Source organism: Penaeus monodon, chromosome 1 (genome assembly GCF_015228065.2).
Source record: "Penaeus monodon isolate SGIC_2016 chromosome 1, NSTDA_Pmon_1, whole genome shotgun sequence".
Taxonomy (NCBI): domain Eukaryota; kingdom Metazoa; phylum Arthropoda; class Malacostraca; order Decapoda; family Penaeidae; genus Penaeus; species Penaeus monodon.
Window position 1 is genome coordinate 43,067,892 of NC_051386.1, and position 12,500 is coordinate 43,080,391.

Consider the following 12,500-nt stretch of genomic DNA (forward strand, 5'->3'; position numbering starts at 1 on the left):
GCTCTCATGGCAATAGCATATGGTCGCTATGTTCGCAAAATTACTAAGAATGTCCAGGTTTGTAGTAGGCTTATTCATGCTTTCTTGGTTCTCTCCTTTTTTTTCCAATTTCATGAATTTTCTTTTTTTCCCCTCTTTTCTTGATCTTTCTTATTCATTATATTTCACTTCCCCCTCTTAAAATGCTTCAACTAAGAAAATTATTGATTTACTTTGATCTGAAGGGCCAGTGGAAAGGGTGGGGGAAGACCTGTAAGAATATCATATCAGTTTTATTTGTTTCATATCTCAATGTAATTTGTATACTTACATGACAATATATATAAAACTTTGATTGTTTTTAATAACCTATTCCCTCATAACTTTTTATACAACAACTACAGTAACAGTAGCTCTTTATTTCTACATTATAGTAAAAATTAGATCTTAAGAAAAAGACCACTGAAATGATATAATAAAGTCACCCTTTTTTTAATCGCTGTAGCTCACCCAAATTATGTAACTTCACTTTCCACAGGACACACTAGCTCAGGCAACTCAAGTGGCTGAAGAAAGAATTGGCAATGTCCGCACAGTCAGGTCCTTCGCACAAGAACTCAAGGAAATCCAAACCTATGACTCAAAGATTGATCATGTCCTCAGGCTCACATACAAGGAGTCCCTGGCAAAAGGAATATTTTTTGGAATGGTAAGGAAGAAGTTTTGTGATATTATAGCAAGCTTAGCTTTATTACTTCTATTTGTGATGATTTTATTTTTATTGTGATGCTACCAATAGAATGTATTTTTTTTCATAATTATTGTGCTTTTTACTGTATTTGTGGCCTATAAGACACACTCCTAGTTTACAAAACATTTTTGGAGAGATCAAAAAGAGCTACAGTACACTTTTTATACATTTATTGAAACTCAGGTATTTTTAGGGACTAGCATGTCTATATAACAAATAAGCCGCAGCCAAACTGAAATTGACTAGTATGGTTTATGAAAAGTAGAAATAGGATTTACAACTATGCCGTGGCATCTGATATTTTGTGAGGTTGTATTTGGAAAGGAGGTAGTACCATTTCTGTTAGTTTTGTTGTCAGCTCAGTGAAAACTGTGATTAGTGTATAATAATTTTTTCCTCTCTAGGTTCATTTCTCATTTGTATACTCTCCTAATATATTGAATTTAGTAGAGATGCCAAGCCTAGCACCTGACATTTGTTATTGTCTGGTGTGACTATGACATAGAATGTGCTGTAGAAAGTGAAGTTGTATATCAAAATTCTCACTCATAGCCTAATGAGTTCAAAGCCATGCTCCTTCAACCTTCTAGTACAGCTAGACAAAGTAGTACAGAGTTTGGAACTCAATAATGTTAATAAAATTTTGTAAATTTAAATAGAAGTTTGAATAAAGGCTAATTTGTCATAATTCAATACTCTAATTTATGTCATGTACCTCATAACATGAAAAGATATTCATTTTTTATCATTTTGGCCAGATTTCATAATTACATAGTATTTGAATTAAGGTAAATAAAAGAGAAAAAATATACCAGTATCTTGTATAGGTTTATTTGCTGGGGAAGGAAGAATGTTTACTAAAAGTCCCAATAGCTCTACATATTTGACATTGGTTTGCTTGATATTGCTGTATTAATAATATTTTATGTAGCACACACTACATATTTGTGTTCATCTTGTGATAAAAAGGTGGTCATATAGGCTGACAAAAACAGTAATTTATCTCTGTTTGTAGATTTCTTAATTTTCCCTTCATTTTTGCCTCATTCATTATTGCCTCTTTCTAACACTTTGCCCAACCTCAACCCCTAAACCCCAGACAGGGCTGAGTGGCAACATTATCATCCTATCAGTCCTCTACTATGGAGGAGGTCTCGTGACTGAGTCTGCCCTTAGTGTTGGGCAGCTGTCTTCCTTCCTCCTGTATGCAGCTTATGTGGGCATTGCACTAGGGGGGATTTCTACCTTCTACTCAGAGATGAACCGTGGCATAGGGGCATCAACCAGGCTCTTCTCCCTGATGGACCGTGAACCAGCCATTCCAACACAGGGAGGTAGGTTGGAGATGCAGAGGCCTTGGAGGAAGTGATATTGCTTGATTGTATTTCTGTGTGTAGGAGTTTTGAGGGAGGCTCAATGCTTAACTGACTGATTGTGCACATTGCCCCATTCCTTGAATATTAATGAAGAAAGTTTCTATTTTCATTACTATTAACCCCTTGGATCTGGATTACATGACCATCACATCATTAAATATTATGGCTGAGCACTGGGTGACAGGAATATGCTGTAATGAAAAAATTTGTCTGAAGACCAGGTGGCAGGAATGACTAGCCATGAGTACACAAAGCTCTTTGAGGGTGATTAGACTAAGGACTTTAGCATTATTTCCACAAGTATGGAATGTACCATCCATGAGTCATGACTGGAAGAACACGGGTTACAGATAGGACACATTTTTATGCTCTGGATCCTGTCCCTCCATGAACGGTAGTGCAGGGTGTATTACAAAAATTGAATATTACAAATATATAAAAAATGATACAGCTGACAAAATATTACTTATTGTTATTTTTACTGCTCAGAGTTATAGATTACCTAGAGAGAGAGGAAAACCGTCTATTACAGTCTTGACGCAGCATATCAAATGACAAATATAGACCCTGGAAAATGGTAAAGAAGCAAAAAATGCTTGTGCAGAAAAAGAGATCTTAACATTGCAAAGGGAGGCAAGGAGTTTTGACACCAGACACATGTTTGTGTGGATCAGGCCTGCAAGCCACACATCCAGGAGAGTTGCCTCCCATATAAGCCTTATGTCGCTGATTTTGGGCCACGTGCAGGATGCAAGGCACCCGGATCCAACTGGTTAATAACATGGCGATAAGGATGATAAAAATGAGAATAATCATTATAAGGAAAAATATAATAGTAGTAATAGTAATAACAATGCTGTTAAGTGCAGTAACAGTAGAAAAAAAAAATTCTCTCAAAAACTTCATTAATTGAGTCCTAGATGACTGGAGCCATCAGTCTATGTGTAAACAAAATCAGTAAAACAAAATTCAGTAGACAATGCATTTACCTAGTGTCTATTAGGAATAGAAGGAAATTTCTTATAGGTCAGAAAAAAAATTCTGTTGATTAAGTTTGTGGATTTTTTGTTTTTCTCCCCCAGTTTGCCAAGTTAATAGGAAATTTCACATGAACATCATTCAGATGATTTGCTATTCTTAATCTGTAAAACATATTCAAAAGTATTTAACTTTTACTGATAAATGTCCATTTTTATTTTTCAGGTTTAACACTCCCTGTGAATGAGGTGAAAGGAGAAATCCGATTTAGCAATGTAAATTTTGCTTATCCATCAAGACCTGATGTTACACTATTTAAAGACCTTGACTTTTTCGTGCCTGCAGGTTAGAAATAAATTCCTCTTTATTAATGTGTTAAAGTGAAGTTTTCCTGCCATATTGTCTATTAAACAAAAATCCATCTACTTAAACTTCTGAAATTAAAATATTTAAACCTAATAATTATATTTATCTACCTGTGAACCTAGGAAAACACCTTTAAATATATTCTAATTACATATTAATATAAACTACAGAACTTGAAAAACTATATTTCACATGCCTAAATTATGAAACCTCAGAAATCACATTTAAACATATTAAACATAGGTTTCCATACACTGGTAAACCTATGAAAACACACACACATCTGCTAATCATTATCAACCATATAGTATTAAACACATACACCTATGAATAGTGCTTATTTGCAACAAATGTACAAAAGGTATGAATGAGAATGTATTTGACTAGTTACGATTTTGTCTTATACATATATTCCAATCAAATTTATCTCTTGCACCATGAAGATATTCATTCCCATTCATACCTTTGTACTTTTTCTACACTGAACCTAACCACACCTACCCCTTAGGCTCAGTGGTGGCTGTCGTTGGTGCAAGTGGCTCGGGAAAGAGCACCATTGGCTCTCTCCTCCTGCGACTCTATGACCCAATTGCTGGAGAGGTCACAGTGGATGGTGTGCCCATCACTCAGTTGGATCCAGCTTGGCTGCGAGCTCTCATAGGCTCCGTTAGTCAGGTGAGGTTGCGTTTTTGATAGGGAAGGGCATAGTTTAGGAGTTTTGGGTAGTTATTACATACATATATACATACCCTATATATATATATATATATATATATATATATATATATATATATATATATATATATATATATATATATTAGTTATTACTTCCATATATACATACCCTATGTACATACATACATACATACATACATACATACATACATATATACATATATACATACATACACACACACACACACACACACACACACACACACACACACACACACACACACACACACACACACACACACACACACACACACACACACACACACACACACACACACACACACACACACACACACACACACACACACACAACACACACACACACACACACACACACACACACACACACACACACACACACACATATATATATTTATATATATGTATGTATGTGTGTGTGTATATATATTTTATTTCTTTTGCTATGCTTGTTGAAACCAATATTTGGAAGGAAAAGTACATCTAGTAAGAAATATAAACATTTGTTTAATAAAAAAGTAAGATATCTATTCACATGAAAATAATTATAGTCATAGTAATTGAATTTGCTAACCTCCTAAAATTCCATGACCTTTTGCTCAAACTAAAAAACCCCACAACACAGGAACCCGTCCTCTTTTCTACTAGCATCCGTGAAAACCTCCTCTATGGAGCCCAGGATCCTAACAGCATCACAGAGGAACAGCTGGTGAGTGCAGCACAGGAGGCCAACGCCCTGAACTTCATTCATTCTTTCCCCGAGGGCTTTGACACCCTAGTGGGGGAGAGAGGAGTCATGCTCTCCGGCGGACAGAAGCAGAGGATTGCCATTGCCAGAGCTCTCATCAGCAATCCTCGCATCTTGTTGCTGGACGAAGCTACAAGGTGGGGATGGACTGCCTTTCTTTATGTATATTAGTATTTTTGTCTTGTCTTATCTTGCATTTTCATTTTTTCAGTCTTTCATTGTTGTGTTTATGTATGTAATACTAACTGATAATCATGTCTCTGTACTGATATGTGAGGTGCTATGAGATATTTTGGCTAGCACAGTGGGAATTTTCTTCTGGCTAAGGAAATTTGATAGACAATGCACATACCAATATATATATATATATATATATATATATATATATATATATATATATATATATATATATATATATATATATATATATATATATTGATACATTGATACATTGATATACACTCATATACTGATATTTAGATTTATATTAACACCATTATTAATTTTTATTAAACTGTGTTAGACTTTTAAGCCGTACAGTTTAGATAAAAAGATAAGAAAAGAAATGCTATTGTAATAATATAGGCCTAATATTTGGCAGAATATATATATTTCTAGTGTCAGTTATTTAGAAAGATATAGTAAAAATTAATTTCCTCCTTCAGTGCACTTGATGCTGAAAGTGAAAGCTTAGTCCAGGAAGCTCTAGAGAGGCTCATGAAAGGACGAACAGTGATCACCATCGCACACAGGCTTTCAACTATTAGGTGCGTATAGAAGTTGTGTGAGATTCATTTCTAAAGTACCTGGATTTTAAAATATATAACAAGGTGTTTAACACTCACTTTATATTAGATTCCCTCCCTAGTACAATCTTGGTAAATGAGGGGTTGTTGTCAGTGGCTTCAGTTGTCACTTCATGTACATATTATATATTCTAAATTTACATATTAAATCACTCTTTCCCCTTACAGGAATGCAGACCAAATTGCTGTTCTCCAAGACGGAACCATTGCAGAGCTCGGTTCCTATAAAGACTTAATGGCACAATCCAATGGCATCTTCCGCAAGCTGGTAGAGAGGCAGACCATCACAAGCTAGGGAAAAACACTAGTGTAAACACTGAGTAGTAAATATGAGCAAGTATTGTTGTACTATATTGTACCTGCAAGAGTCTTTTATTTCGGCTATTAGCATTGTTGCTGGATAGGTAGCAGTTCTGAGACTGGTTTGATCTCCTTTGTGGCAATAAATATCTAAAGTATCATTTTCAATAAACAGTGCCCTGTTTATTGTACAATTACCTCTCAAGCCATTTGTAAATCTAATTAATAATCTATTTATTTAATAAATCACAAAACTTTACCTCCTCTCATATATTTAGTTGCCTTGCAAATGTGCAAATGCAATCTATATACATCTTTTGTTTCTGTATTTTTTTTGCAGGCCTTATCCAGAATTGTAGAATGAAAAGTTTTTTTTTTTTTTACTGAAAATTAGAATTTGTAATTTGATTCAGCTCTGAGGCATTTATTAGAGTTGAAAAAAAACATGAGAATTCAGTGATGATAGCAAATTTGACCTGAAATATAAATAACCAGGTCATGACTATCATATAAAGTAAACAAGAAAGATTGTGGCTGTCTACTTAAGACCAAAGTACTATTGTAAAATCTGCTATGCACAAAGAAAATTTTTATATTGAATGATAAAGAGAAAATTGAATAATTTCTTGATTCTTTATCTTTATAGTAGTCATAGATATATAAGTATACCAAGTTTTATTCAGTCTGAACCCAAAAACTGTGGAGGAAAAAGAAATCTTATGTCAGTCAGTTTCTCACCTGATGGAGAATAGGGACCTGGTTGTTGGGAATGTATTCGTTTATCATACTAAATGAAATTAAGTGATGATAATGGTAAAAAGTAGAATTATTTCAGAACAAGTTTTTTATTGTTATATGAACAAGTATAATCCTTTTTTTTCATGTGTATGGTAATGTATACTTTGCATAATAATAAGAATATCATGTTTGAATGTGTGTGTGTGTGTTTGGATACACGTGAATGTGTTTGTTGATGTGTGTCTGAATTCACAGTTCATTTGTCAATATATCCATATGCATGTATATATCATTGTTATTAATGTATTTATGTGGGCATTTGCCCATATGTTATATACTTTTAATTGTCCATTATATCAATTTTGAACAATAAGAAGGAAGCTACTTTTTTTTGTTAAAATTACAAGTGCAATACAAATTCTGAACTATTTATTAACTGTTGACCAACTATTCTGGGGGGGTGTCGTAATTTTGGCTTCCATGTTTTCTTTCTTTGTGTGTTTATTTTATTTCTCAGTTATCTTCTTATGAAGTTTAAAGACCTATTTATGGGGGTTAGAAGTTGTTTTGTGAGATGGCTTCTGTAATTTTATTCATAATCTGTTTATTTTCATATGTAATAGTATATAACATAAAATGAGGTTTATCAATATCACTTTTACTTTCTTTTTTTAATATTATACTTGTAAATATCTCATGCACATGAAAATGATGAAACAGATGTGATTAAATGAAGAAGTGTTATAAGTATTAGAAAAACTGAGCCGGTGGGAAATGAAATGTAATGAAAAATAACCATATTAAGAGAATTAAATGATACTTAGCCTTTTTTCCTTTTTTTTCTGTTTTCCTTTCTGTTTTAATGATATTTTATTTGACTTGCTTCACATTACAGAAAAGGTTTATCTACCTTCCACTTTTTATGGATCGACCACAAGTATCTTTTGTCAATAATTTGAGGCAGCTTTGTGAGTAATGAATACAGCAAGTCGATTCATTGTATTGTTTTATAGTATAAATCTACACAATTTTTTTTTTTTCTTATTTTTTCAATATATTTTCTCATTTAGGATAATTTTTTATTGTTTGAAGATAGTGTTGTTCTTTTCCCTTTAAAAATCACCTGTGTTGTAGAAATTGTAATAAAGAAACAGTTAGGCTGAAGACAATGCTTTTAGTTTCAACTTTTGGAAAGCCAGAACTTCCTCCATATCTTCCATAAGCCAGTTTTATTTAAAGGTCTTTGTACAAGGTGTATTTAGTTTAGTTAATTCTCCACCAGTGTTTACTAGCAAAACAGAAGGCTTAATAGAACTTTGTTTTTGTAGTGGGTGATGGGGATAGAGCTAAATGAAACACAATTTGTCTTTCTCTACTTTTTGTTTGTTTAATTTATTTGTTTGTTATTATTTTGTGTTAAATTTCTAGATTACATGATATTTATTATTCATATAGCATGATGCTCATCAGGAGTTATAATGTATAAACATATATTGAAGATGTAGAATTGTTTAGATTGTTTCATCAATGATATATATATATATATTTGGGAAAGTGATGATAATAAAAATATTGAGTGATAATCATGCTAATTTTAATAAATTTTTATCATATCCCCTATCTTCATGAATTTATGCATTTCATTTTTTTTTCTTAAAGATAATATATCCTGTTGCATTTTTCACAGTGTGCTCACACTTCTTATCTCTATAAAAGTAGACTTCTTCATTCTCATCATAGATGCATTTATTAACAGATTACTTATCCTTATTTGAGTGTTTCAAATTCTGTTCTACTGCACTCTTTATTTGCACCTGTGTGAAGGCAGACTGTATCATTATCACAAGAATACTTGTGAATATTTTAGAAAGGTAACATAAACAAACTACCTCACTAGTCATGGGTCTTTTGATTCAGTCCTTTATTCATTACCACATTACGAAGTACTGATGTATCATTTCTCTTCTGTGTTAATATTTCAGTAGTAAAAATAGTTTCTTCTTTACTTAGTGGGAAAATGTACATATAAATGCATGTCTTTTTTCCCTTCTGTCTTTTCCTTTCTTATTATTTTGTTCCTCTTCTCTCCTACAATATCTTCCCCCTTCCTTCCTTGTTGCTTTCTCTTGTAAACTCTCACTTTTTTCTTTTTATTTTCTTTTTTTTTAGAAAATATATGGTGGAGAACAGAAAAGGACTAAATTATTACAAAGGATTTTATTTATATTCACAGATGAACATATATGCAACAGCATTTCTGTGCCAGACATAAAGTATTCATATTTATCCCTAGTTTACAAAGACATCCTAGGGAATAAAAATAAATCAAGGCCTTCCTCTTCACAATAACTATTATGTGATATCAGTCCCAAAATTGTCTTCCATTTTATTACTTAACAAAAAATGATATCGATTTATGATACCTTTATAATTCCTTTATTTAGAGAAAGAGAGAGAGAAAAACGGAAAGGTGCTCATGTATCTCTTAACTAAATTATGTTCCTAAGTCATGTACATCCACAAAACAAAAAACAACTGTAGAATAAAAGGCATTTGGATAGCTGTATTACATGAAATTGATAATTATCATTATTAATATACATTTTTTGTAAAACTTTGATTCATGAGAGAAGAAAGTCACTCTAGAAGCTACACAATACAAGAAAATATCTGCACAAGAGACAGAGAATTTTTTTTATCAGGTTAGTTAATATGGGAAATGCAACTTTCTCAGTGTGTATGTGCATTTGCTCACCCTGAAAGACATGACCATACAATGTGTAGTTATAACTGTTTTGAGTATATGTGTTCACTAGAAAAAATGTTACTTTGTGGAACGTAGCTATCTAATTTGCACTGCTGCTATTTTATAATTTCTAGATAATCGTACATGCCTAACACAAAGAGGAATGAATACTACTTTAACCTGATGTGGATATCCAAGCATAATTAGACAAAATGCCCTACAATACAATTTAATATTAGAACAGTGATATGTAACGCAATGCCCTATAATACAATTTGACATTAAATGGAAGAATAACCAATTTCATAATGCATGTAAGCATGTGATTTTACAGTAAAACAATACTAAAACAATACTACCATACCCTATCTTAATAACTAAAGACTGCCATCAGCCTGTTTACGAAAAGATCACTAACCGGAGAGTGAGATATGACTTACGAAAGAACTTCCGTAAAACGTAAACGAGGGTCAAGGATTCAGCTGGGTAACATGAATTTCAAACAAGGTCAATGGGAAGGGATACTTTTAGCTACGGTACGACTGAGAGGCTGGGTCTACTAGTGGACAGCTACATCACGAGCAAAAATCAAATATGGCTACAGGGTGTGTGTGTGTGTGTGTGTGTGTGTGTGTGTGTGTGTGTGTGTGTGTCTGTGTGTGTGTGTGTGTGTGTGTGTGTGTGTGTGTGTGTGTGTGTGTGTGTGTGTGTGTGTGTGTGTGTGTGTGTGTCGTGTTTTCATGACGAATATAGGCGATAACAGATGGGAATGGTGGCAATACACATATCAAACAACAATAAATGGTCAACTGGTGATCAACAAGGCGGGAGCATTCACACGGCGAGACGGACGGAGGGAGCATTTGGCATGCCGGACCCGCCCTACTTGGCCTTCGACTGCAAGAACAGCGACGAGAAGGCTTGGCTAACGCACAGCAACATGTCTGTGGTGAGCGTGCCGCGTCCACGCTGGCTGAAAGCAAGCGCGGCTGCTCTTCGGGTCAGCGCGCACGCCCCCCATGCCGCCACCACTGCCGGGGGGTACACGGGTTTCTCCGAGGTCGCCGCTGCCGTGCCGAAGGCCCAGTAGTGCAGCACGGCCGCAGCGCCACTCAGCACGTCGCCCTGGCCGCCGCAGCGCCTCGGGGAGCCAGGGATGTCGCACGTGACCAGCGTGTCGCCGCTTGCGATCACGTCGATGTTGCCTTTGCACGCGATGGTCACGCCGAGCTTCTTGGCCACCTGCTGGACGTGCTCGGGGGTCACGTGCTCCGCCTTCATCTCGCCCTTCATGATCGCTCTGTAGAGGCGCGCGAACTCGACCTTGTTGGGCGTGAGGATGGCGTTGGCGTATCCCTGCAGCGTGTCGTAGTTCTCGTTGAGGTAGAAGAGCGCATCGGCGTCGATAATGAGCAGCAGCTGGCGGTCCTTGGCGGCCTCGATGACGTGGCCGAGCGTGGCAAAGGTCTGTGGCCGCCGCCCGAGGCCAGGCCCGAGCACGAGCGCGTGCAGCCGCGGCAGCCACTCCTCCATCTCGGTCATGGGGTCGTTGGCGTCCAGCAGCGGGTGCACGATCAGCTCCGGCGAGTACGACTTGAGCGGCACGGCGGCGTCGCGGTGGCAGAAGATGTGCGTCAAGTCGGCGCCAATGCGGAGCGCCGTCATGGCTGCGAAGTACGGCGCGCCCGTGTACTCAAGCGAGCCGCCCATGATGCCGATCCGGCCGGCCTGGCCCTTGTGGGCGGCGTAGGTGAGGGGCGGCACCACCCCAGACACCAAGCCAGACAACTGCGGCCCGTTGATTGACATCCTGCGGATCACCCGCCACGCGAACCTGCAACGAGGAAGGGTCAAGTAGAGCTTGTTTGGGATATATTTTGGGCCTCTAAAGCCTCGTGGAAAGTGCAGGACTTGGGAAGACTCGCAGCCGAATCACTGTGCACGGACACGCTTTTCGAAATTACTGATATTTATTCACTTTTTTATAATTACTAATGAAATGAGTAAACTATCATTCGCAGTTTTGAAAATCTAGGTAAAACTGTGCATGAATAAACATTAAGAAATAATTTCGGCGTCCAGAAATACAAGTTATGTCCATTTAAAAAATTTGAAAACTAGACATTAATGAAAGTTTTGTAGCTTTGTCCTTTACAGATAACAGTATTACTGTTCAAGAAGCGACATTGTCATTTTCAAAGAATCTATTAAAATAACATAATGACTTGCCAACACCATCGTCAGATTAACGTACCATGGAACTCAGCTCTTAGATATAAAAACAAATGATTTTCAATTCGCGGTGGTTAAAAGCGAAACTGAACACGAGAAAAGGCAAGCGTTACAATAACCCACACACTTCCTGGGACCTGCTTCTGGTAAAACTGATGTAATATACCTTTATAAAAAACATTAAAGCTACTATTACTATAACAATAACAACACTAGTTATAATAACCCCGTAAATCGCCTTGTATGAAAGTTTTAATTTTTTTACAAAAGATCAGCAGTTTCAGAGTTATTTCTAAGATGACACTCCCAAGTTAACATGATTCCCGCTCTACAATACAGGCCTCTTGCTCCGCAGTCAAACTTTCCTATTCCTTATGAAAAAGAGAAAAGGATGGCCTCCTCTCTGTGCTTCCTCGACCCCCGTACCTCCCTCTGCTCCTTCCTTCTCCTAAACTCTGAGTGTTGCTGATGTGGAAATAATATTATAGTGTACCTTTACAAATGTCGCTAAATATCTTGTTTCCTTCCGAAGAGACGTGAGAAATTGCTGCTGTTGGGCCCACGAATCTCAGTTTTGATGATTCAGTTATAATGGTTCATATCACGACCGTTGCATATTATCTTATGAAAAGCCCACGCAGGCATGTAAACGATAAACCTCAAGTTGATTTGCCGTTTTTAGCGTGGTATAGCTTGTAAAAGACCAAAGCCAAGATATAATGACTTCCCATTAAGACAGTTTCTTTGAATCCAAAAGAGGCTACAG

At 36.3% G+C, this 12,500-nt stretch overlaps 2 protein-coding genes across 9 annotated transcripts in view; one reads left to right on the top strand and one right to left on the bottom strand.

Moving 5' to 3' along the window:
- LOC119572542 (ATP-binding cassette sub-family B member 10, mitochondrial-like) overlaps positions 1-8,339 on the top strand; it is a 15,820-nt gene extending 7,481 nt beyond the window's left edge. For all 4 annotated transcript variants that reach the window (XM_037919660.1, XM_037919649.1, XM_037919655.1 and 1 more), the window contains 8 exons: positions 1-57; positions 518-688; positions 1,830-2,064; positions 3,310-3,429; positions 3,959-4,125; positions 4,790-5,049; positions 5,578-5,679; positions 5,887-8,339. The exon at positions 1-57 is cut by the window's left edge and continues 54 nt beyond it. In XM_037919660.1, coding sequence (XP_037775588.1) covers positions 1-57; positions 518-688; positions 1,830-2,064; positions 3,310-3,429; positions 3,959-4,125; positions 4,790-5,049; positions 5,578-5,679; positions 5,887-6,013 — 1,239 coding nt within the window. In that variant the 3' untranslated portion in view covers positions 6,014-8,339. The remainder of the gene's footprint in view (positions 58-517; positions 689-1,829; positions 2,065-3,309; positions 3,430-3,958; positions 4,126-4,789; positions 5,050-5,577; positions 5,680-5,886) is intronic.
- Positions 8,340-8,958: 619 nt separating this feature from the next.
- LOC119572593 (ATP-dependent (S)-NAD(P)H-hydrate dehydratase-like) overlaps positions 8,959-12,500 on the bottom strand; it is a 57,399-nt gene continuing 53,857 nt past the window's right edge. For all 5 annotated transcript variants that reach the window (XM_037919706.1, XM_037919713.1, XM_037919726.1 and 2 more), the window contains exon 2: positions 8,959-11,336. In XM_037919706.1, coding sequence (XP_037775634.1) covers positions 10,385-11,311 — 927 coding nt within the window. In that variant the 5' untranslated portion in view covers positions 11,312-11,336 and the 3' untranslated portion in view covers positions 8,959-10,384. The remainder of the gene's footprint in view (positions 11,337-12,500) is intronic.